General features: G+C 32.0%; 2 protein-coding genes across 2 annotated transcripts; both read right to left on the reverse strand.

Moving 5' to 3' along the window:
- Window positions 1-491: 491 nt before the first annotated feature.
- Window positions 492-11,327, reverse strand: LOC130644704 (WD repeat-containing protein 1-like). Its single transcript, XM_057450414.1, has 17 exons — window positions 11,168-11,327; window positions 7,221-7,342; window positions 7,037-7,127; window positions 6,297-6,444; window positions 5,751-5,931; window positions 5,598-5,675; window positions 5,335-5,421; window positions 5,146-5,249; window positions 4,945-4,974; window positions 4,653-4,794; window positions 4,380-4,461; window positions 3,870-4,023; window positions 3,609-3,693; window positions 3,389-3,499; window positions 2,675-2,845; window positions 1,823-1,970; window positions 492-939 (listed from the first exon to the last, which is right to left on the reverse strand). The coding sequence occupies exons 1-17, from the start codon at window positions 11,187-11,189 to the stop codon at window positions 827-829; spliced, it is 1,869 nt and encodes a 622-aa protein (XP_057306397.1). The 5' UTR covers window positions 11,190-11,327; the 3' UTR covers window positions 492-826.
- Window positions 11,328-12,392: 1,065 nt separating this feature from the next.
- On the reverse strand, window positions 12,393-21,710 carry LOC130644721 (alpha-taxilin-like). The gene is made up of 12 exons (XM_057450437.1): window positions 21,552-21,710; window positions 17,937-18,150; window positions 17,106-17,188; window positions 16,904-16,963; window positions 16,171-16,424; window positions 15,969-16,020; window positions 15,299-15,418; window positions 14,646-14,720; window positions 14,456-14,548; window positions 14,080-14,175; window positions 13,251-13,370; window positions 12,393-12,693 (listed from the first exon to the last, which is right to left on the reverse strand). The coding sequence occupies exons 1-12, from the start codon at window positions 21,582-21,584 to the stop codon at window positions 12,463-12,465; spliced, it is 1,431 nt and encodes a 476-aa protein (XP_057306420.1). The 5' UTR covers window positions 21,585-21,710; the 3' UTR covers window positions 12,393-12,462.
- Window positions 21,711-25,303: the final 3,593 nt, after the last annotated feature.

Raw genomic sequence — 25,303 nt, forward strand, 5'->3', positions numbered from 1 at the left:
ATATACAAGTCGCTAGCCAGTGAAAAAATCCACGAGTTTTCCTGTCCTTTTTATACTGCATTGCGTACGTCTCGCTACTTCGGCAGCTAAGCTACCGTTTTGCGTGATAGACAGACGGACAGATGTATACGGGTAACCCGTGGAAAAATCCACGGGCTCGCCCGTCCTTCACATTTCGTGTTCCCGTAACAGGACGCGATAATCCTTTTGAACACACAGACAAATACGGCTATTATAATAGAGACTAGTCGTTAGCCCGTGGAAAAATCCACGGGGTTGCCCGTCGTGTTCGACCATCCTTTAAATTTACCTGTCGTAACAAAGTGGATAAAAAGATATCGCATTTGGTATTGGCGCGCATTTTAAAAATTTTGTGTTTCCGCAAAGGGACACTGCTTTCGCGGTACGGCTATTTTTAAGGAGATCTCATTACAACCATGTTTCTAATGCAGCGTTTATTGAGAAATGTGACACAAAAGAAAAAAATACTGTAGCAAAATAAGACAACCTTCTCGACAGTAACTTAGAAAATATTTTTCCATCTACAATTCGCATCGTACTACAAAATACTCAAATAATAAATCACACACAAGTTTATTTAAAAATCTATAAATATGACAGAACAAAACCAATGACGTCATCGGCAGCAAGACACCGTGTTTAAGTAATTGACATTATTTATTAATTGTCCGATTTTTTTTGCTGCTGGGTTGAATTTAAAAAAATAAAGGCGTAAATACAAAATTATCGAAAAAGGCTATCAAAGAGTTAGCGACAAAAAAATTAATACACAAACAAAACAGAAAATTGAACAGTTTATAATTTTTTAGTGTGTGATTTGCCATAAGCGTACACTGCAATCTTGTCGGCCGGTTGTAATTAAAGTGTTGTCGTCTGACCATTGTATCGAAGTCACATCCACTGATTGAGAATGAGCACCTAATTAAGAAAATATATAAATTAGATTTACAGGATGTACAGATCGTATGTATAGTTCTAAAATGCCAAAACCATTTTTATGTACACTACCATCGCATTAAACACGCCTCTCTCAAGAGAAGTAAATTTTAGGGGAAAAGATTTATTGATTCTTATTCGCCACTGTTTCATCCTGTGGAAAATACCATCCATTCGCGAAAATTAATTCTCGGACAAAAGCTGTGATTTTTTCATATTGGCGAAAATTTAATATTGTCTGCATAAACTTGTTAGATAGATTACGAACGAGTACATATCGTAGAAAACTCGCAAGAATGTTTTCTTTAAGTCAATTTCGTCAACTAATCACACTTTCAGTTTTAGTAACATTTCAACTTCGTTGTCTTTCACATGCTTTCAATATTTATATCATTAGACGTCTTCTTCTTATTCATAAATATTCCTGTGTAAAATTTGTAGACACTTGATTCGCGAACATTCTCCCCGTTATCAACTCTTGACGTGGAAATTTAAACTTTGTATAGAAGTAATCATTTTAACAAAGTCTAACTTACGAAATTAAAAAGGCTGAAATACAATAAGAATTTGACCTATTAAGATTGAGATTCTTTTGCCACTTACTTTGTTATTTTTGCCACACTTTTATTTATAATATAGCATTGAATTTGTTACTTTAATCGGAGAGTGGCAAAGTTATTCAAATTTCTCAGAACAATATTTAGACAGACTTAATCAGCCATGGTGGAGCTTTTCGGAACGCTTACGTTTATTTGAACGCTTTTAAAAATTGTATCTACATGCCAAACAAATACTAGAGCTGAATTCTTGTTTGGAAGACCTAAATTATATTTAAGTAGTTGGACTTTTATCTTGCCTATCTTACCTCTAATATCGATTCCTCTTTTCCCCTTTTCTGCATCATAAGTATGTAATGCACCATCAATGCCGCATGATGCCAAGTGCCGAGAATCAGGTGTCCAGGCTAGTGAATTTACTTTTCCAGCATGTGCGCTCCAGTTAGCTCGTTCAGTCTAAGTGAAAGAAACAAGTTACGTTAAAGATTTGGTGTAAAACAAAGTGAAGTAACAACATAAAATTGCATAATTCTCAATCATTCAGCTTAGTTCAAACAACTTTAATGACAAAACCTCTTTCTGTTTAATAACAATGAATAGACGAAATAGTCCTAAAATTCTTAAAGTATTAATATTTGTAACGAGACATATTTCTCATGTTATTTGAGGTTCAGGCTTATATTACTCTTGGTTATTAGAATACATTGGAACTTCATGAAAACAATATGTGAAACGGTTATGTATTTTTACCACTAAATATGTGATACTAGGTTGTGACATAAAATATGTACAAAAAGCAAATTTTCAGTTATCATACTGATTTTCAGAAATAAAAAACAGCAACCCTAACACAAATATTAGTTCCCACTATTTCTTGGGAGCTGTTAATAGTAAAAAAGAAGTTCTGTAGTTTGCATGAAAACTTTCGTAATAATTTGTTACGCAAATCTTTTTTGTGGGCCTTCTGGTATGCTTTACTAAATGACACATTAACATAGTTTTAACCATTCAAATATTAATTTGGATGGCTTTAATATCATCTCAAAATACACTTGATATAAAAAACGCGTATGAAGGGGTTAAGGTATCAAAATTGTGTGAAATTCAACAGAAAAAAAATATATTAAAAGATTGGGTTGATAAGTATATTAAACGCTCACCTTAAAGTCAGAGGTTTCTACAATCTTAACTTGCTTCTTCCCTGAGCATGCTGCAAGGAGTGCATTATTTGGTGAAAATTTCAACTCTGTGGTGTTCCCACTCATTGGGAAGCTATCAACTTGCTTCAGTTGATCTCCCTCGATGTCGTACAGAAACACCTTTGACGTGACCTGGGAACGAAAATAAAAAGAGATTGACATCACAGTTTGTTTTGTCAATCATAATTGCCGTATCACTTACAATCTACACAGCTTTAATGTGCTAATTTGCCAGAAGGCTCTAAATATGCATGATCATAATGCGTTAAAGTATTGACTGAGACCTATTTGAACAAAAAGAGATTTTTTAAAAAAAATGTAACTGAAAAGCTGAAATGCAACAAGTAACCAGGAGTACTTGAATATAAATGTTTAATTTTAGAGGCAGATTGCTTTGCGGGAACTTGGGTCAAATTAAAATTGACAAGTCAGAGTAATTGATAATAGTTTCTTCATGTTAACAACTCTTTCATGGAAACACTCATGTGTATTACGACATGCAGCTCAGGTGGTGGGACTCGACCTTTGGCATTTTAGGTGGGTTTCTGCTAATAGGTGGGGGTGGTTTTTTGTAAGTGTGAGTTCTGACCACTCTGCCTGCTTAGACTTGGATCAACAAACAACAAAAAAATCTTACATGGTAATAATTACAAACATCACGTGAAAATTATTTACCTCGTCAGAACCAACAGCCACTTTGCTCAGGCCACTACACACAGCTACAGAAGTTGCTTCATACTCTAGTTTGTACGTGTGTGTAACTCTCATGTCTTGAATGACCAAAAGCTGATGATAAAAAATAGGAATTTCACAGTAAGTAAAAATATTACAAGTTATCAAAATAACATTTTTTTCTATTTTTAAATCTACCTCAAGTTTTCTTTAATTTGCTCACCTCATTTAAACATGCAACCACTGCCATTCCAAGAGCACCGGCTGAAACGCTTTGTGGTTGAGATGGCGCCTTAATAACAGTATCCCTGGAAGAAGGAAAAGAAGACAATAATACCTGGTTCTAAGATAAACCTTATTTATAAGGTGCCTATAACACAAAAATAGATAAAACTAAACTTAAAAAAGTTCTATTTGAACAACATACCCTTTTTAAGGTTAATTAGGCTGCATAAATTATGAAATTGTATGTGTGTCAACTCACTTGTATGCTTTGTCAGTCAAAGAGACAAATCTGATCGTATCGTCCATACCACATGTTATTACAACATCGTTCATGCATGCCATTCTTTGGATTTGATTAGTGTGTCCTTTACCTTGGATTGGTTCAGCCATGCCTGTTGCCAAGTCCCAGTAACGTATAAGAATAATTAAGGAACATATTTTCATTTCAAAATCTGTTCTTTTAATGAATTTATCAAAAGTCGAATATGAATCATTTTTATATATTGATCGCATCAAGGGCAGCACAGGACAAGAAGAGCAACTGAAAGGTTTTTCAGCTTCCGTAAATAAATATTTAAATACTGTAAAGATAATGAAAGAAAGTAAAGAATAAAAGATATATGAAAAGTTTGTCAGCCTTAATTTTTCTGATAATTTTTAATACATTTTATGCTTTTTGATTTCTTACAACAAAAATCCATGAAACAAAAAAACAAAAAAACAAAACAAAAAACAATTAAGTCAATGTGAAACACAAATGAAAGGATATAAATCAAGCCATCAAAACTAGCGGTGATCAAAGCAGAACGATCTTCATTCATACAAGAAGCCACAATTGATTTGTTGTGACCCTGCGAGAATGAAAAGGTATATATATATATAATTATGTTCTCAGCAATAACCTCTTTACTTCAAGTTACAAGACGATAATATCAAGACTTTTTAACACTCCTTTTGAGTTAATATTTCCCAGGGTATAATTCAACACCCAGGACATTTACACATTCCTGTATGGTATGTAATAATTTCACCAAAATCTCACCTTTACAATTTTCTTTGGTGAAGTAGGGTTTTCTAAATCTAGGTAATTGATGAAGCCGCTTAATGAAACGCTTAGTAAAGTGTCTCCGATCCATGCACATCCAACTTGCATGTCATTTAATGTATCACCCATCTTAAAAACACTAAAAATAAATTTAGTCTATTATAACTTAAAGCTTTAAAACAACAACAAAAACAAACAAATAGATAAAATAAAAAGTGAGCATGCAAAATTTGGATAAAAACAGTTTATTCCATCATCTTGTAGCATATACAATAAAACAGTAACTAACCATTGTAAGCCCATTGAAGTTTCATCGCCTCTACAAATTTGAAAGTAAAAAAGGATTTGAACACGCTACTAATAAAATACCAAGAAAAATATCGGTCGATTTTAGTGACTGAAATCTAAATTATTCCCTGAGAGGGTAAGAAAAACAAATAGCTACGTTTAATACAATGGAAGTGAAATTAAAGCATAGAATAAATATTACCCAGCTGCTGAGTCAGAATAATATTTCTCGTCAATATTCCATACTTTGACTGTTTTGTCAGCAGAACATGTCATTAACTGCTTACTATCAGGACTCCATGCAATCTTAACAAAAATAATGCAAACTCTACCTGCATAATCCAACATAAGGAATACTCGAATATGCAATAACTTTAAAAAAAGGTCTTACGCCATATATTCCACCATTGTGAATTTTACCAATTGATTCACAGAGCTCACCCAACCGTTCTCCAGTCTTTCCATCATAAAGGAATAACTAAGAAATGAAAGATTGACTGAATTTGTGTTCTATAATAGTATTATTGGTAGTAAGCAATTGTTAGTTAGTACAACCTTCTGTATAATATCGTTGAAATAACTCCTTCCATAGTCATGCAAAAAAAAACTAACATAGAATTTTTGCAAATTCATTTTTATCTTAAATATGCTTACTTTGCCATCAGCTCCTCCAGTTGCATACTTGGAACCATCTGGTGAAAAACGGCAACAGTTAACAAAGTTTTTATGATCCTAAAAGTGTTTTGCAATAAATGAAAACAAAATAATAGTCGGGCATTTTAAGTATTATACAAATAATACACTCACAAGGGCAGTTGATTTGTATTTAAATGGAGGTCCTTCAAAAAAGTAAGACGAATAATCTTCACTAGCAAGGATTAATCGATATGGCCGTGTTTGCTTAATTGCTACGTTATTGCAAGATTTAGCAGGACCATGTAGTTTTCCAACTGACGTTCCTGTATCCCACATGATTGCATTTGCAAAACTAAAAAAAATCAGACGCTAAAACGTAGAAAAGCTCAGGAACTCACAACTGCAATGCATTAAAAATAAACACTGGTTGTTTGGTAATCATAATTAATAAATTTATTTACTTCCCAAATAAACACATGAAAGGAGGTCAATCCTGTATTTTGTCCTAAACTGATCAAAATGCATTTCTACAAAGTTTTGACCCAAAATGAATCAAAACAGCATGGATCTTAAACATTCGAAACATTTCCATAACTATTAAAATGGAAATGCAAGAAGCCCAATTATTGTTGATAATTTTGAGTTCAAAGGTTTTTAGTTTTCTAAAAACAAAACTTTGAAAACACATGACATAAGAAAACTAAAGCAAAAAATTACTTTTCTCTGCCTTCACCACAAACAGCTATTCTTTTGCTATCTTCAGTCCAAGCAATATCCTTAATGACACCACCTAGTGCTTGATACTCATATTTTAAAATATGTTCCTTGTTTACAGTATCCCAGATACGGATTTTTCCAGACAAATCTAAATACATAAAATTAATAGATGTTAAATTAACCAAATTAGGATTTTAATTTTAAGGAATATAAGCACCCACCTTTTTTGATATTTTTCTATGTGCTCCTTTCTAATAAGCATCTATTTGTGGCTTTACTAGAGCCAAAGGGAGCTTATTCAAATGTCTCAAAAATAGTATTGCACTTTTTCTGAAAATCATCTATAGCATTTATGGTCCATGTTTATATCCATCTTTTCATTTAAGCATGTTATTATTTATTTGCACAGAGGAAATTTAACTAAACATTTACACTCAACATTTTATTTACACGTGCTACATAATATGTATATTCTTTTTCATATATATATAATATTCTTTTAATTTATAAAGAATATATATTATTCTTTTTCATATATTAGACTATTTAATTTCTAAAATAAAGGCTTAAAAATGAGATATTTTTTAAAAATGCCCAACGTTGAAAATATTTACCATACTAAAAATGGTTAAACCGAAAGCTCATTAAAAAAACATGTTTTTAATAACTTTTCATACTTGACATGTATACTCTATACTCATCAGTTCTTTTTCAGGTTCTATTTTTTTTCTTATACATACCTGCTGAGCAAATGTAAAATCCACTCGGTGCATAGGCAGCAACAGTCGTGTCTTTTGCATGTTGAGTATAAATATCTGTTTCACTTGGATCCTAAAATCAATAACAACAGGAAAGAATACAGTAATATACTTATACAAATAAAAAATGTATTTTTAAAGAAACCTGACTTAAAATACCCCTTACCTCTATATCTCTAATAAATACGCTGTTTCCGTTGCAGTATAAATAGTTCTTTCCTTTTGGGTCACTGTGAATTGTTATAGGACGACCTCTAACTGTCCTTGGTAATCCGGCCAATGTTTTGACTAAAATAAATGTTAAAAATTTTAATGATTTTTTCAAGATTTTACAGGATTTTTCTTAGATATTGAACATAAGGTTTCCTTAAAGGTTTGCATTCTCCTTTGAATTTAGGTAAAGCTTCATCCATATAAATAATTTTTTTTATAGAAAATCAGATCATTATACTCTAATATTTGTTTTATCAGTTTTTTTTGTTCTTATGCATGTAGGAGCTTGTATATATCTTTTAATAAGAACCAAAAAATGCTTTTTAGGGAAAGAGACTATCAGTAAAACTTCTGTTATTTTGTTCCTGGTTTTCAACCGTTCAAGTTTATACAACCTTACTTATAGAAATTTTATTCAAATTAACATAGAGATCCTATGTTATGGGGTTTTCATAAAAAATTAAGCCCTATAGGAAATGCAAAAGTGCTGCCTTTGGCAAACAAATCTCAGGCAAAAAATATATTCATGTCCAAAATGATGTGCATAAACCTTTTTTATTATCACCAACCCTTCTAACACACTTTCCACAAATTCTCAAGCTTAGTTGTAGTGTCTTCGGTTGATTTTATGAATAATTTATCCTTGCTTGCTAGATTGCTAACCAACTTGGCCAATATCAGATGGTTGCCCAACATCATTTTTGCAATATATGTATTTAGTATTTATCTGTTTAACTATAGTTTTTTAATGAGTTTCTAAATTTAAACTATTTCCATTTAATATATATCCATCTTTTTAAAAAAAGTTGTAATGACAACATTAGAAACTGTTTCTATATCTGTATATTCCAAACTGCAGATTTGTGACCAAGTACAGACTTAAATGTCACATTGCCAACTCACATATCACATGCCGCATAAATATTATTAGTCACACATTTCCTTTAGAAAAAGATGTAATAGAAGGCTTGCCAATGTTTACAAAAGTTTTAAAAGGTTGCAATTTCTTTGCACTTGCGCAAGCATTTTTGTAGGGAAAACTATAAACAATAGACCATAGAAATCAAAGAAATCGACCAAAAAAAAAAGGAAATCACGTAAAGTTAGTGAACATTTTTTAAAAAATAGAATTTATATTTGTATATAGTTAAAATTTAATCTCAGTTCCTTTTGGATAATGTTTACAAAAAAATCTTGAAATTTAATAGCCATTTTACCCTGTGTGGGTCTTCCTTCTTAACAAACAAAAAAGCATGTTTATGCCTGTCATTGTGAAAGCATAATCAAAACAACTACATCACATAAAAAGTAATAATTTCTGTTATTGCTGTAAACTTACAATTAAATAGATATGTATTATAAAATAACTACACACATCCGAAATGAAACAGAAGGAACTAACAATTGTGACTTCTGGAATCTGATTGGTTAGTGAACGTTTCTGTTTCAAACTGTCCTGATCAAAACTTAAAGTTAAAACCATTTCAACTTTCCTTGTGCTCAGGAATGCAAAATTATAAAACAAAAAAATAAAGAGCAGACAAACCACTCAAATCTAAGTATCTTGCTTGTTTTAATCTGTTCTGTTACCTTTTGCTGTTAAGTGGAAATTCAGCTTAGTTTCTAATACGATTCTATCCCTAGATTACTTGCAGGATAGGTTCTGCCTGGAAAAAGCTCAGAGAGTTACTTCCTTTGTTGACTAGCAGAGTTTTGTCAATTGAGTTAAAAGGTAGGTTGTATGAGGCCTGTGTAAGAAGTGTTATGTTGTACAGTAGTAAGACATGAGCAGTGAAGCAGGAAGATCTTGACCATTTAGAAAGAAATGATATGAGAATTGTTAGGTGGATGTGTAACGCCAGTCTGAAAGACAGAAAGAGTTCGGATGAGCTAAGAAGCAGGCTAAGTATCCGTAGAATTAAAGATGTTATCCAGATAAGAAGATTGAATTGGCTGGGGCACTTGGAAAGAATAGAGGGGGTAATTGGGTAAGAAAGTGTAGAGACTTGATAGTTCCTGGGGCAAAGCCCGAAGGCAGACTGAGAAAGACTTGGCAGGATGTTATAAGGACAGACTTGATACAGAGAAAGTTGAGTTTAGATCTAACACAGTCTATATCAGATTGGAAGAGGGTCATTAATATACCGCGTCCAACCCATGCTAGCATGGAAAACGGACATTAAGCTGCTGAGAATGATGATGATGATGATGATGATGTTTCTAGGGGCATAACTTCTATTTAAATGCTAAAACTGTTTGTTTAGATAATCAAGTAACTAGGCCGGTATACACTAGTAACAAAAATCTGCAAACTTTAAAAAAAACTCGCACATTATTAATACAGTACCGCCTGCGTGTAACTTTACATGTACGCGAGTTTTACGACCTCATGTAACGATCTCATGTCTACATAAAGAACGTTCACATATCTTTTGTTTAAACACGAACTTAATTGCTTTCTATTGTTATCGTCGTGCGCGAGTCATAACAATAAGATTTGATGAATCCTTTTGTTGTCACATGTAACATGCATGTTGTTGTTTAAAAGTGTTAAAGATCACGAAGGCTATTGAAATATATTATTTTAGAAAAAAGAACGAACATAACACTTAATATTTAAAAAAAACTAATGTTGCTACTTTTTAAAACTTTTAGTAATAATTCTTTATCATCGAAGCATATTTTTTAACATGCAAAACTTTTAAAAGATCTTCTTATAAAAAGCAACGTTTAACAGTGCAAACGGAAAAACCCTACTTTCAGGACTTTCCCCTTTACGATAAGATTTTGAAAACAAATTAAATTTTAATACCGAAGAAAGAAAAATCTAAAAATCTAACTTTTGACGTTCTTGACAGATCTAATTGTGAGAACATTTTGTTTTGCGATGCGATCTAAAAAAGCTTTTCTATCGCCGTTTTTCGTTTTCAAACTTTTAAAATGGGATCTTAAAAATCTTTTCTATCAGCGTTTTTCGTTTTTAAACTTTTAAAATGCGATCTAAAAAAGCTTTTCTATCGCCATTTTTCGTTTTTAAACTTTTAAAATGCGATCTAAAAAAGCTTTTCTATCGCCGTTTTTCAATCTTAAACTTTTAAAATGTGTTCTAAAAATCTTTTCTATCGCCGTTTTTCATTTTTAAATTTTTAAAACGCGATCTAAAAAAGCTTTTATTTTTAAAGTTTTAAGTAAAGTGAGTAAAAACAATAAACCTTTGTTAAATTTTATTTTCGTTCGTGGATCTCTTGACGACTGTAGCAATTAAATACAACAATGGGACACACACAGTTCACATGAGCTAATTAAATTTAGGGAACAAGACATGAACTCTATTGTTTTCAACATGCAAAAATAGCTCATGTATTTAACAATAGGTTAACAATAACAACGACAGTTCTAAGGCTACCGAAAGCTCATGCGAAGGTGATAACTATCGCGTACATGTAAAGTTACACGCAGGCGGTACTGTACACTCAATCATAGTGCCGTGTTTTTCCTGCGTGCGCAGAAATGGAGGTAACTTTTCTGCTTAGTTTGTTTACATTTTTACCTCTATTTCTGCGCGCGCATCAGGCATTAAGTTAGGGTTAGGGTCTATCTATCTATCTACTTAGATGCGTGCGCAAGTAAATATCGGGACCGTGATTCCATGTATTGCTAGCTAGCTAGTTAGCTTTTAGATAGTTGGTGTGTATAAACATAAAATTTTAGCTAGCTAGTTACAGATTTAAAACTCATAGAAATGCAATAAATGACTATGTCGCTGCAGTGTTACCCTTATATGTCATTAGCTCTAGCTGGCTACAAAACAAATGTCAACATAAACCAGATGTAGGAGCAAGAGAGAAATTTAAATACCATTGCCCAAAATAAAGGTAAAAAAGCACACCATGTACTTACGGATTTTGTATTCTTCAGACATTTTCACGTCGTAATAAGATTCAACAGTATTGATGAATATGTGGTACAAACACAACTGCCCTTTTATATGCTACCCTTCTCTTTCGATTTAGCAAAATCAGCAACCTCCCAACAATTATTTTTACATACAGCGAAACTTGTTGTTCCTTTCGGTCATTTGTTTTTAACTAAAAAAAAGTTTGACGCATCCAATTTAGATTTTACAACCATGCCTTGTTTGGAAATAGTCGGCGAAATATTTTGCATACATTACGCATCAGAAATTATGTTATGCAAAACTGTTCAATTTGCGAACAATATTACCACTACGCCATTTCCATATTTGCTCAAAATTGCTTAGACACTAATTCACACGCTTTTTCAAAAGAATTCTTGTTATAAGATGACTGTTGGCTCGATTTCCAAATTTTTGGGAATATATATGCTGAGGTTCAATCATCAGGGACTATTTTTAATGACTCTTGAATAATAGTCAACTCGATCCCATGACCTATTATTTCTTTTTTATCTGTCGGAGAGACGAAAATACACCTGTCAATAAGGGCATTGACGGTGACAAAGAATATGCTTTGAAAACGAGTTTCAGTGTTTGTTGACATAATATCCAATACAAGGAGCATTGTATGAACCAACTTTTTTTAAAATAAAAACAAGAAAGAAACTTTCGTTTGTTTTTAATTTTTACCCCCCTTGACGGCTGACAAATTTCGTCTCCGGCGCTACACTCGATGCAAAAAGGTAAGAACCCCTGGGGAAGAGAGGTTGTTCCCACACCGCTTGATTAAATATTGACCCGCTGATATTAAGAGAATAAAAGCTGGGGTTGGTGTAAAGGTGTTGCTGTAGATTTTGATTCCGATTTGAGAGTGACCTAAATTTGCACAGTGAAGAAAAAATGAACCGAAATTTTCCTCTTTCTAAAAATTTTTTGTTCATATAATTATTCCTGGGGTTGTGGCAGTACCTACGATCGTAACAATAATGAAAATTAGATAACTCGTAAATCGCTACGTGTTTGAGTAACAATATACTTGATGTAGTTAAAATATCAAATGTTCGCTACACATTATTCATTAACGCAAAATGTAAACATCAATTTTAAACAAATCTATACCACCACAACGTGACCCTGGGTAAAGAGTTGCTTTATTACGGTTAACAGTCAACTAAAACCCAACAGAAGTAAAAAATAAACGAAACATAGTAAGCTTTTAAAATATGTTCAGTAAAAATTATTCTTTTATACAAACAAGGTTCACACTTATTCAAGAAAATTATTGTGCTTCTTTGTCCTTTGTATTCTCAGGAGATTTTTCTTCATTTCCATCTTTACTCAGCTGCTTATCGGCTTCTGGTAAATCATTTTCTCCAACCTGCTCCGAATCTTGCGACTGTGGCGTATCGGTAGGTGGAGGGAGCACATCGGGAAGTGGAGAGGGGGTGGTACTGCTCACTTGAGGATCGCTGATATCAGACAGTGGTTCAGGCGAAGTAACACCATTTGGCTAGACAGAAAATATTTTTACTATTACATGGCACTAATTTGTTCAGAGAGGCCTGACATGCTGTATTAGAAAACATCCTGTAAAGTTTTTAAAACACTACTGGAAATGGTATCAATTTTTCGGACCAGTATGCTCCCCGACTTCAAAAAACTCTCGATGTTTCCATACCGTGACCGAAATTAGAACTAAACATCTAAACTGAAAATGAACAGAATATCCCTTCTTGATCATCAAAACGAATAGATTACTTAATTAAAAATCGCAAATTTAACAAGAATCAACGACAGCATAGCACAACAGTCCCCGAAGTGCTTAAGGGTTGCTTCGTAATTATCTAATAAAAAATACGCCTATCGAAATGAAGCTTCAAATTACATCGCGTTTGTCGTGCGAAGCTTAAATAACTAGAGCAAAACTACATTGGTGTTTTTATAATCCATGTTTTTCCCTCTTTCTTTTCTTCCACTCACTTCAGGCTTGGCTGTTACTTCAAATTGCTTTGTTTTTCATGGTTTACGGCTCGTTTTACTTGTAAAGAAACTTAGGTTTGCAATTACCTTTTCTTCTTGTAGTTGTTGTCTCAATGTTTTTCTTTCAGTCTGCAAAGCACGGCATAACTTTTCCAATTTATCAACCTTCCCTTTCATGGTTGAAATTGTCGTTTGATTTTGAGTCCGCTGAAAACAAAGACGAACTCCTGATAAATATAACAAGAGGGATACAAATTTAGCATGTGAATAAAGAAGCATAAAAATGACACCGTTTAATATAAGCATAAATTTTAAAAGCATGTGGTTGATATCTTTCGGCACACCGTAAATATAAGCACTACTATAGGAAAAAAGGCAAGGACTGTTTTAAAAAACATTAATGTACTGCATGTATGAAGTGAAAAAATCTCTGTTCACGGGAAGAAATCTTGGTGTTTACAAAGTGAAGAAAAGTAAGGAAAGTGTAACCATAACCTAAATTAACAAAATAGCGAAGGATTGAAAAAGCATATTATTAGGGTTATTACACAATAGTTCGCTTTAGAATTATCTTTTTTTATATTACCCTCACGTAAGATAGTCAGGGCATTTATGCTATATATTTCGCATTTTTCTTACTCATTGTCAGTTGCTCTTTCAGCCAGAATAAGAGACGAAAAGCAAAAAACGTAACGCATGTTCACAAAAGTTTAAGCTGTATTTTTTTTTATTTGGATTGGATGCTGTCGAAACCTTCATTATGTTCATAAAAAAACAATGTTAAGCGTTAATCTCTCGGGTTTGCGCTACAATTTAGTGAAATACAACACAAAATTAGACCAGTACATAGAACATTCTTCATCCATAAAAGCCAGACCAGATGTGATATAAAAAAAGAACGTATTCAAGCTCGTACCTCTTCAACCATTTGAAGTAAGGAGTGATTGGTGTTTTCCCAACGCGTCTTCCACATGTTAGATTCCTTCTCCAACTTACGAATTGTTTTCGTCATCTAAATTAACACGTTAAAAAATGACATAAAAAAATGTCTTTTCAAAATGCATCGAGTTCTCAAATCTCATTTTGTTTGCAACCAAAAAAAAATATTGTCTGGGCAAAATTTCTACTACATCGAATCACGTCGATATATCTACATTGACAATTAACTGGGCCATTGATTATAAAAATAAGAACATCAAAAAGTACATTTACAGACGTGGTCACTAAAATAAATAAACAAACAAACAAAAACAAACAAACAAACAAACAAACAAACAAACAAACAACAATACCGTATCCATGTCTTTTTTAAACGTCGCAAACACCTCGTTACTTTTCGTCAGTGTGGTTTGAAACTCCTCAAACTTTTCTGTATACAGTGCCAACTACGAAAAGACAAAAAAAATGGCATAAACACGTTGAATTTTTCCTGAAGTAAAAAGGTACGACTGGTGGAAAACAATAATAAAATAGCTAGGATACCTGCGCACGAAGTTCTGCTTCGGTTTTTAATAATTCTTCGCATTTCTTTTTATAGATCAACGATTCTTCAAGAACCTAAATTGGTCAATTTAAAACAACATTTAGATGCATGTTATTTGATTTCGTGCAGCTGAATTTTTTTTTTCTTTTTCAGAAGCCTAAGTAGAGTTCTTAAAGTTCATTTTACAACTTCAATTTTCTTAATGGGCAACTTGGACTTTTAGAAACAAAAATCTTTTCTGAATGGTGCGAGTTTTCGCATTTGGCATTTTAGGTTTTTTGAGAGTTGATATCTGATGTCCATTTTTAGGGTATCTAGATCAACTTAATTGTTCTTCTGTTTTTTTTCCCACCTGGATGTATTCAGAAAAACAGTAAAAAATATTTATTTCAGAAAAAGGCTTCAATATATTATGTAAAAATTCGAAAAAAATGTCAAAAACAATATCATAATCGAACAAAGGGTCAGTACAATAAGGTTTTCGTTCAGGAGATGACTGAAATATTACCCATCATATAACATCTTTTCTATTAATTAAAACTCCTTTCCTTTACTTCCCTTTTTCATGCATTTAAACATGCATTGACTATTACAGGTCAAACAGACATGAACTTTGCATTAGAACTAAAATGCTACAGATTCAACTACTTACACCGTGTTTCTCCTTCAAATGATTTTCCATTTCTTCTTGAACGATGAGATTTTGTTGTTGTAGTTTAGCTTCACACAATTGTAGCTCCAGTTGTTTAGCCTTTAATACTTTTTCTATGTGCTAAGGAAGTAATACCATGACATTGGTAAAACTTGACATTTTAACTGAATATAGTGAATTATACTTTGCAACGGGTATAACTGCTAAAGATCACTGTCAAAAATGAGTGACATTTTTAAAACAACTATTTTTAACAGTTATTTGCAGTGTGTCTCACGGTTTTCTCCCACTTTTATGCTCAATTTCATCTTGGAAATTTTTAAGAAAAAAAGTATTTATCAGAAAGATACCAGGCTTCTAGATTTTACTCCTTTTGTGCACCACATATGAAACATTCTGTCATAAAAAATGCCTATGTAAGCTAAGAAAATTATTTCTTTTTCGTTTTATTGCTAGGGATCTATATAAATTTTAAAAGATGTAACCCACATATTATCACATCTCAGCACTTTTTTTTTAGGGACCTTGCTTAAATGTCACAAAATGGAGGTTTGTTTTTGGCACTGGTCAGTAATCGAATATTTTTTGTTTGTTTATAGCGCAGACTAAATGAAGTTTGAAAATTCAGCGAATTCCTTCAGAACACAATTTTTAATAAAATTATCCTGACCTGCTCTCTCACTTCGTATTGCTCTACAAGTCCCTTCAGCTTTTGGGCCAAACTAGACAAATTCACACAAGAATTTAGTTTTAGTTCAACAATAAAATCAAGAACCACACCAACAACAAACAATAAATAGTAACAACAAAAACAAAAACAAAAAAAATTAAACAACAACAACAACAATAAACAACAACAACAAACAGCATACTCGTTATTGTCTTGTTTCAACTGCTGGTTACGTTTGTGATTATCCGCCATCTGTGACGTTATATCACTTATTGTAGATTGGAATTTTTGAGATAACTCTTTTCGTTTCCGATCTTCCTCTTCAGCTCTACGCTGTGTCTCTTCCTTTATTTGTTTATTATGCTTTTGAAGTTCTCGACAAAGACTTTCAAGTTTACCTTTTGCTATCATGAGTTTATTGTATTCTGCTTGTAGGTGATCCCTTTCTCTTTTAATCTGAACGTAGAGTATTCAACAATTAGTACTGTTGGTGGATACGCCGTATTATAGCTTTGAATTTTGATATTTTTATTAGCAAGCATTATAAGTTCTTAAAAAACAAAACAAATCCTCACAACGCTACCACTTTGAGTTAAAACACTATAAAATAGTTAAACAAGATAAGAAAAGTCTATTAACACCAAAAAAATTACATCTTATTACCGCCCATCAATTGATAATTAACAACTTTTTGTGGGCTAGTAGCCGTGTGGTAGAGTGTTTGTTTTTATTCCAGTAAGTTTTGGGTTCAAGTCCTGAACAAGTCATGCCAGAGACTATTAAATTCAGACTCCATTCAGGGCTCTAAGTTGAGCAGTTGATGAACTTAACCAACTTCTGTAGCTTAATCAGTGATTAAATGCAATAGGACTGCCTATGAAGCCCCTTATTAACAACAATACCATCAGAAACTATAAGGGATCAATCTTGACTACCTTTGTATGTTTAGTTTCAAACTCCTCTAGTCTTTGTTCTGTAGATTTTTGATCTGCAGCCTGAAAACGAAATAATTATAACATATACTTATACAAGATCTAAATCAAAATATATAAATGGATTGTATATTATTTAGGGAAATTATATGTTATTGCGAGAGGTGAAATTTTAAGAGAAGTAATGCCTGTATAAAGTCATTACCAGCTGAACATATTTTCTTGCTAGAGCTTCCATCTTTTTTTCAGGTGATTCCAAACTATCGAACACATGTACCAATAGATCAACTAAATGCAAAAAAAATAGGAATATGAATGTAATAGAAGTGAAATACATGATAAGAATAAAGTGGGAGGTGTAGAAGGATTTGAAACAAGGTATTAAAACCTTTTTATGACATTAAAAATATGGTATTCCAATTTTGCTGACAATTTTAAACAAAAGTTCAGCAGATCTTGCTCAATTAAAAGCAAGTTGCTAATGTTGGAGTAGCTAAGACAATTTTTTGAAGTGTTTTCAATTCTAGCGATAATTAACATTTTATATATATCTTGGTTACACAAAGACTCAAATATCCCGGGAATGAAAAAATAAGGTGTTTAAAACAATTTAAAAATTTAACAAATAAATTTGAAATTCATTTCATTAGTAAATGGCATCTTGCACAAAGGGAAAAAGAAAGTGCCAGAGATTATTTGTTTGGACATATATACTTTAATCAAACTCTAGTAATTTGGTTTCTCAATGCTATATTCTCAATGCTATCTTTTTGATGTTAGTGTTATAAGACTATAAGGTTGATCTTTAGGTATTGGCACACTAAAATTGCACCAAAATTTCAAAAAAGGAAAGCACAGCAATGCTGCCATTGATTTTGTATACAAACAAACAACTATACTCTAAAAAATTCTGGATTAACATTTGAGCTAAATTTGTCCTTAACTAATTGAGAATTATAACAACAATATAAATACTCAGATCAAAAATGTAAAAGAATAAATAAAGTGAAATAAAAATTGGTGAAAAAGTTAATACCAAGCTTTTTGTCATCTCCTTTGTTATTCTTGTGTGCTTTTCGAGCAATATTTTGTACTCCACGGTCCATAGCAACAGATTCGGGAGTAGGACGGGACTTTTTATTTATTTGAGGAGAATCAACACCATTTTCATTGATTGTCGTTTCTTTGTTATCATGTTCAGAAGACGCAGGAGGTGAGTTTGTTGTAGTTTCTTCAGCAACCATATTACCCTTCATGAAAAAATAAAATTTACTTAATAAATTTAACCAACACAAAATCTTCTCACTTGATACTGTTCAGAGAAATGAATATAACAGGGGTATACCTCATTAGGAGATGCAATTAGCTAATTTAAAATATAAAAACAATTTAAGAAATGACAAATAATGACTGTTTATATTGTTTTTCAATTTTTATCACAAAAGGTCTCCAAACGACATCATAAATGATTTATAAAACATGTGCAAAAAAGTGCTTGATGTGCTGATTAATTAAATGGTTATTGCAAGAAGAAAAAGAAACATTTGGCTGGTCAGCTGATTATGCTAAGGAATTAGTTTTAAATTTGTTTTGAATAAATAAAAATCTGATAATTAAAAAGTAGTGGTCTAGAAAAGCTTTTATCAGATTATTTCCATTGTTGTTAAACATTTGTTTAAAGTTTCAGTTTTAATGTTTGAATATAATACAAGGTTTCATTGGAGCTTGTATACTTTAATTCTTACAAAATCAAAATAAAGGAAGACAATTGCATAATCCTCTTACTTGTTATTGAATTAATTGTGATGTAAATAAACTGTTATTAAAAACAAAAGTGAAAGTGGAATTAGCTAAGAAAGATCTTATCTCTTAACAAGTCAGCTTTATTCACATAAACAATGGGTTTCAAAAATCGTTGAAGGTCTAGTTTCATGCTATTTTTTGTTGCTAACTTCTCAAAATAAACCTTTATTTAGTACTACATTACTAGGTTTAAGAACGTAATTTGTACATCCATTCATGTAAAATAATCTATTTTGTGCAAAATGTAGAAGAATATAGCTAGCTAGCTAGTTAAAAAAGTTTGAATTTTATCTCTATAATAATAGTCTCTGTCTGTTTGTCTGTCAGCCAAAACCAGGTCATGCCAAACCACGCACAAAATTTTTAAGCTACAAAAACCAAATCTGATTAATTTTCATCAACTTTACTGTTATGGGTAAATGACTGTCGATCTTCAGCAAGCTAACAACTAGATTTAACAGTAAAGTGTGTTCATATCAAAAAAATTATCCAATGTGATACTTAAGGTGTTTTTAGATGCTGTTTTTATTTCCATTGCTCATAACTTTTTTACTGCCCTTAGTTCCACTCTTGTGTTTGTCAATGTTTGTATAAATTCACTGATTAGGGTGTAATATTAAATCCAAATACCATATCTCAATGCCTTTCTCACATCACATTAAAACAAATTCGGATGTGTAACTATATAAGCAAAGAAATGTAACTCCTCTATTCCCTATATTTAACAGTGTATGTATCCTTTAAGTAAAAGGGTGATACACTACATATTATAGCTAAGTGAATAGGGTAAACCTTTCCTATTCAAGGGAAATAATAAAACAAGTGAAACGAAACAGTCAGAATTGCATGTGTTATTTATACCAAAAATATATGAGTGCATTATAAATGAGTTTTTTTCAAAAGGTTTTATTGCTTTCTCTTTGGAAGAATGTTCTTCGCAAAAACTTAAATTCCCTGACCATCTACAACAACGAATAATTGAACAAAGGTTATATATTTGAACTATGTTTACAAATACTGAGTGTCAATGTGAATTGTATACAAAAAAAAGAAAAAAGATTGTTTACCCAACAAGGATGGCTATAGTTGACAAATCGATCATAGTGTTGAAGCATGTTTTCTTAGCTCTGTAAAGTGATAGCTTATGGGATGTAATATTCAAGGGCAGTTAACAGTATAGATTTTTACCTACAGACAGATTAATTTTTTTGAGAAAAAGGAAAATTACGTTTAAGCCTCTTATTGTGTCTCTCATCTATATGTACCACATTTGTATGGAAATAGTTTCTGCACTCATCCTAATTATTTGTACTTTTTTCTTAACTGGTGAAATTTTGTGCTTATTGCAATAGTAATGCTAAAAAAACTCTCAAAAACTTTTGCAGAAATATCTTTTTGCAATAAACTGAAGATACAAAATTTTCTCTATGGCAACCAAGGCTTCACCTTTGAGAGACACAATCACAAAACCTTATATTTGAGAAAACTTGAAGGTTGAAATTTCTGGGTTACATACACAAAAATAATTACAATCATGTTCGTGCAGATGAATAGTAAAAACTATCTACAGTTCAAAGTTCACAGAAACAATATGCAGTAATAATCGTTTTTTGATAATTTTCATGGATCATTAATTTTAGCTAATCAAACTTTGGTCGTTTTTATTATTCTCTCACAATTTTTGTTTTATAAGAAACAACTTCATATAAACATTTTTAGATTTTGCTGAAAATGAGAACAAAATAAGATCAGCCAGAGTCCAAAACTTGAGACTCTGAAATTTACTCTAGCTATATCAATAAATCGTTTTTAAGTATTATTTTTATATGACATGACTATTCACGAACACAATTATAAAGCAGCATCAGCAACAAACAAAAAAAGGCTCCAAAAATAAAAATAGTTAAGCTATGCCCTTTTTAAAACTCTATCCACCTTTGAAATAAGATTTCCTGCTATTAAACCCCCAGATTAATGGACAATAATTGAACTCAGATGCTATGAATGTTGCATATATTTCAGGGGAAAACCGCCCGCTTATTTGAAAAGTCCCGCCCGTATATATGCGGCGTTTGCAGCTTATCGGCACCCTCTTAGCTCTTTTGCACAGTGTGTTTATATATGTTCTGCAAAACTAAGTTGAGTGTCAAATTTAATACCAAGAAGCTTTACATTTATATGACAAGTGCCCACCACCACTCCCCTAACACCTTCAGCACTATTATTCACTATTTTGGACTTCACAATGGGTCTTTGAAGGAAATTCACGGAAGCCAAATCTCACTTGAATATTTTGATCAGAGCTAAATTATTATTTTAATTATATAAACTTCAGTTCATTTGTCTAATTTTGTAATATATTCAAAAAGGTCTATTAAAGACTTTTTAGTATTTCCCTTTTACCTGAAAACTTAAAACTTGACTCCCCCTCCCCTATATTTAGCCAAATATATAACCATCGTGTATAAGTATATTCTGAATTTTCCTAGCTTATATAAACAATTTTTGCTGATAAATCCAATTATGCAACTCATTTTGCTTTAATTTTTTTTGTTTCTTCTTTCAGAATTTCTGAGAATCAAGGTGGTATCCCTAACTGCATCATATCATAGGACGAGCTTAATAAAAAAATTTAAAATTTGAATGGCTACTGTACTGTTTTAAATTTCTAGAATATATACACCCTTATGTAGCACACCTGTGTGGATAAATTGTGCGTGTTAAAAATTGTGCACTGTCAAGTGTAAATGTGCATGCATTTACTTTATTAAGAGACTTCTCACACAAACTGATGCTGAAGTAACGCAACATCTTGATGATGAAAAAATAGCTAGCTAGCTACACTTACGTTTTCAGAGGTCACGTTATGATTTGGTTCCATGCTAAGTAGGGAAATTTGATAGCTACAGACAATGGGTCGTTTACTCTAATATAAATTTAGCTGAACAGGCGGTAGAGTCGATAACGCAACTTGTAAATCTGCAAAATTTTCGCAAACACCACCAGACGCGTCACACTAGTTCATAAGAGCCTGCTACCCAGAAAATGTAACTTATGTAATAATTATTTTGGCAATCAAACTTTTATTGTGACAAGTAAGATCCTTAGAATATTTAAGGTAAATAGTTATGTAGCGATGAAAGATTTGTTATAACAAAGCAAATTTTTAATGTAAAGTACCTTATTCTAAAATTATCCAATTTTTTTGGCTACATGGTAAGAGTAATGGAATTATCATTTTCGTGCAAAGTTTACACAAAACTAACCCCACGCAACTCCGGCAGGTAAGAGATCGCATGAACACAATTTTAAAATACTTTTATCGAACAAAATTTTGTCGGGGAAAATATTCATGAGAGGGAAAATTTTCGCCGGGAAAGGTTTTTGACACTTTTTACTTTCCCGACGAAAATGAAACTGGAAAATTGTTCATTACCTGATAATTTAGCTATCAAATTTCAGCCGCCTGACTTAACTATGAACCAAAAAGCGAAGAAAGCGAATAGATATTAGAGCACTAGGAGGGAGATATTAGAGCACTAAGTTAAGGGCAAAGATAATGTAAAGCTTTTTCACGCCGAAATTCTGGCGTTCTAAAGATTGTGTTAAGGAACGGATTTAACAAAATATATAATATTAAAACGTTTTATTTGATCTGCCGCCCTAAAACAACTTAAAACAGGTACGCGTGTCCAAATGAAATCAAAATTCTTCCAACCTCGAACCCAGAATCTTCGGGAACGACTTCATTTAGCACCGGGCTAAGTGGTCCCGACACACGACGTACAACATAACTAGTACCCTTCATACTTTATCGATATTAAAAGTCCGACAGACGTTCAGTCATACTTCTCCAACCAAATGGACCCGACAAATGAAACCGCATTATCCGACATCCTCTCTATATAACAAATACATATTTTTTCTGTCAATAATCCATAACCAACGTAATATCGCATAATACTGCATAATACTGCATAATACCTTTATAATTCATAAAAAATACATAAATTTTCTGTCGATGGCCATACCAACGTAATATCGCATAATACTGCATAATACTGCATAATACCTTCATAATTCAAAAAAAATACATAAATTTTCTGTCGATGGCCATACCAACGTAATATCGCATAATACTGCATAATACCTTCATAATACTCTCTGTCGTTACATAAAAAATACATATTTTTTCTGTCGATGGCCATACCAACGTAATATCGCATAATACTGCATAATACTGCATAATACCTTCATAATTCATAAAAAATACATAAATTTTCTGTCGATGGCCATACCAACGTAATATCGCATAATACTGCATAATACCTTCATAATACTCTCTGTCGTTACATAAAAAATACATATTTTTTCTGTCGATGGCCATACCAACGTAATATCGCATAATACTGCATAATACTGCATAATACCTTCATAATACATAAAAAGTACTTAAATTTTCTGTCGATGGCCATAACAACGTAATATCGCATAATACTGCATAATACCTTCATAATTCATAAAAAACACATAAATTTTCTGTCGATGGCCATACCAACGTAATATCGCATAATACTGCATAATACTGCATAATACCTTTATAATTCAAAAAAAGTACTTAAATTTTCTGTCGATGGCCATAACAACGTAATATCGCATAATACTGCATAATACTGCATAATACCTTTATAATTCAAAAAAAGTACTTAAATTTTCTGTCGATGGCCATAACAACGTAATATCGCATAATACTGCATAATACTGCATAATACCTTTATAATTCAAAAAAAGTACTTAAATTTTCTGTCGATGGCCATAACAACGTAATATCGCATAATACTGCATAATACCTTCATAATTCATAAAAAACACATAAATTTTCTGTCGATGGCCATACCAACGTAATATCGCATAATACTGCATAATACCTTCATAATACTCTCTGTCGTTACATAAAAAATACATATTTTTTCTGTCAATAATCCATAACCAACGTAATATCGCATAATACTGCATAATACTGCATAATACCTTTATAATTCAAAAAAAGTACATAAATTTTCTGTCGATGGCCATAACAACGTAATATCGCATAATACTGCATAATACCTTCATAATTCAAAAAAAGGACTTAAATTTTCTGTCGATGGCCATAACAACGTGATATCGCATAATACTGCATAATACCTTCATAATTCATAAAAAACACATAAATTTTCTGTCGATGGCCATACCAACGTAATATCGCATAATACTGCATAATACTGCATAATACCTTTATAATTCAAAAAAAATACATAAATTTTCTGTCGATGGCCATAACAACGTAATATCGCATAATACTGCATAATACCTTCATAATTCATAAAAAACACATAAATTTTCTGTCGATGGCCATACCAACGTAATATCGCATAATACTGCATAATACTGCATAATACCTTTATAATTCAAAAAAAGTACTTAAATTTTCTGTCGATGGCCATAACAACGTAATATCGCATAATACTGCATAATACTGCATAATACCTTTATAATTCAAAAAAAGTACTTAAATTTTCTGTCGATGGCCATAACAACGTAATATCGCATAATACTGCATAATACCTTCATAATTCATAAAAAACACATAAATTTTCTGTCGATGGCCATACCAACGTAATATCGCATAATACTGCATAATACTGCATAATACCTTTATAATTCAAAAAAAGTACTTAAATTTTCTGTCGATGGCCATAACAACGTAATATCGCATAATACTGCATAATACTGCATAATACCTTTATAATTCAAAAAAAGTACTTAAATTTTCTGTCGATGGCCATAACAACGTAATATCGCATAATACTGCATAATACTGCATAATACCTTTATAATTCAAAAAAAGTACTTAAATTTTCTGTCGATGGCCATAACAACGTAATATCGCATAATACTGCATAATACCTTCATAATACTCTCTGTCGTTACATAAAAAATACAAAAATTTTCTGTCGATGGCCATACCAACGTAATATCGCATAATACTGCATAATGCCTTCATAATACTCTCTATCGTTCCATAAAAAATACATATTTTTTCTGTCAATAATCCATAACCAACGTAATATCGCATAATACTGCATAATACTGCATAATACCTTTATAATTCAAAAAAAGTACATAAGTTTTCTGTCGATGGCCATAACAACGTAATATCGCATAATACTGCATAATACCTTCATAATTCAAAAAAAGTACTTAAATTTTCTGTCGATGGCCATAACAACGTAATATCGCATAATACTGCATAATACCTTCATAATTCATAAAAAACACATAAATTTTCTGTCGATGGCCATACCAACGTAATATCGCATAATACTGCATAATACTGCATAATACCTTTATAATTCAAAAAAAGTACATAAATTTTCTGTTGATGGCCATAACAACGTAATATCGCATAATACTGCATAATACTGCATAATACCTTTATAATTCAAAAAAAGTACTTAAATTTTCTGTCGATGGCCATAACACCGTAATATCGCATAATACTGCATAATACCTTCATAATTCATAAAAAACACATAAATTTTCTGTCGATGGCCATAC

The sequence above is a fragment of the Hydractinia symbiolongicarpus genome, chromosome 5, assembly GCF_029227915.1.
Source record: "Hydractinia symbiolongicarpus strain clone_291-10 chromosome 5, HSymV2.1, whole genome shotgun sequence".
Lineage (NCBI taxonomy): Eukaryota > Metazoa > Cnidaria > Hydrozoa > Anthoathecata > Hydractiniidae > Hydractinia > Hydractinia symbiolongicarpus.

Coding starts and splice junctions, on each gene's coding strand:
- LOC130644704 (XM_057450414.1), bottom strand. CDS start 11,189: ATGTCTGAAGAATACAAAATCC. Junction 5,250..5,334: donor ACAATGGTGGAATATATGGC/GTAAGACCTTTT, acceptor ATTTTTGTTAAG/ATTGCATGGAGTCCTGATAG. Junction 4,462..4,652: donor CACCAAAGAAAATTGTAAAG/GTGAGATTTTGG, acceptor TCATTCTCGCAG/GGTCACAACAAATCAATTGT.
- LOC130644721 (XM_057450437.1), bottom strand. CDS start 21,584: ATGGAACCAAATCATAACGTGACCTCTGAAAAC. Junction 16,021..16,170: donor TTGAAACAAGACAATAACGA/GTATGCTGTTTG, acceptor GAATTTGTCTAG/TTTGGCCCAAAAGCTGAAGG. Junction 13,371..14,079: donor TACTTCAAATGGTTGAAGAG/GTACGAGCTTGA, acceptor CTTTGTTTTCAG/CGGACTCAAAATCAAACGAC.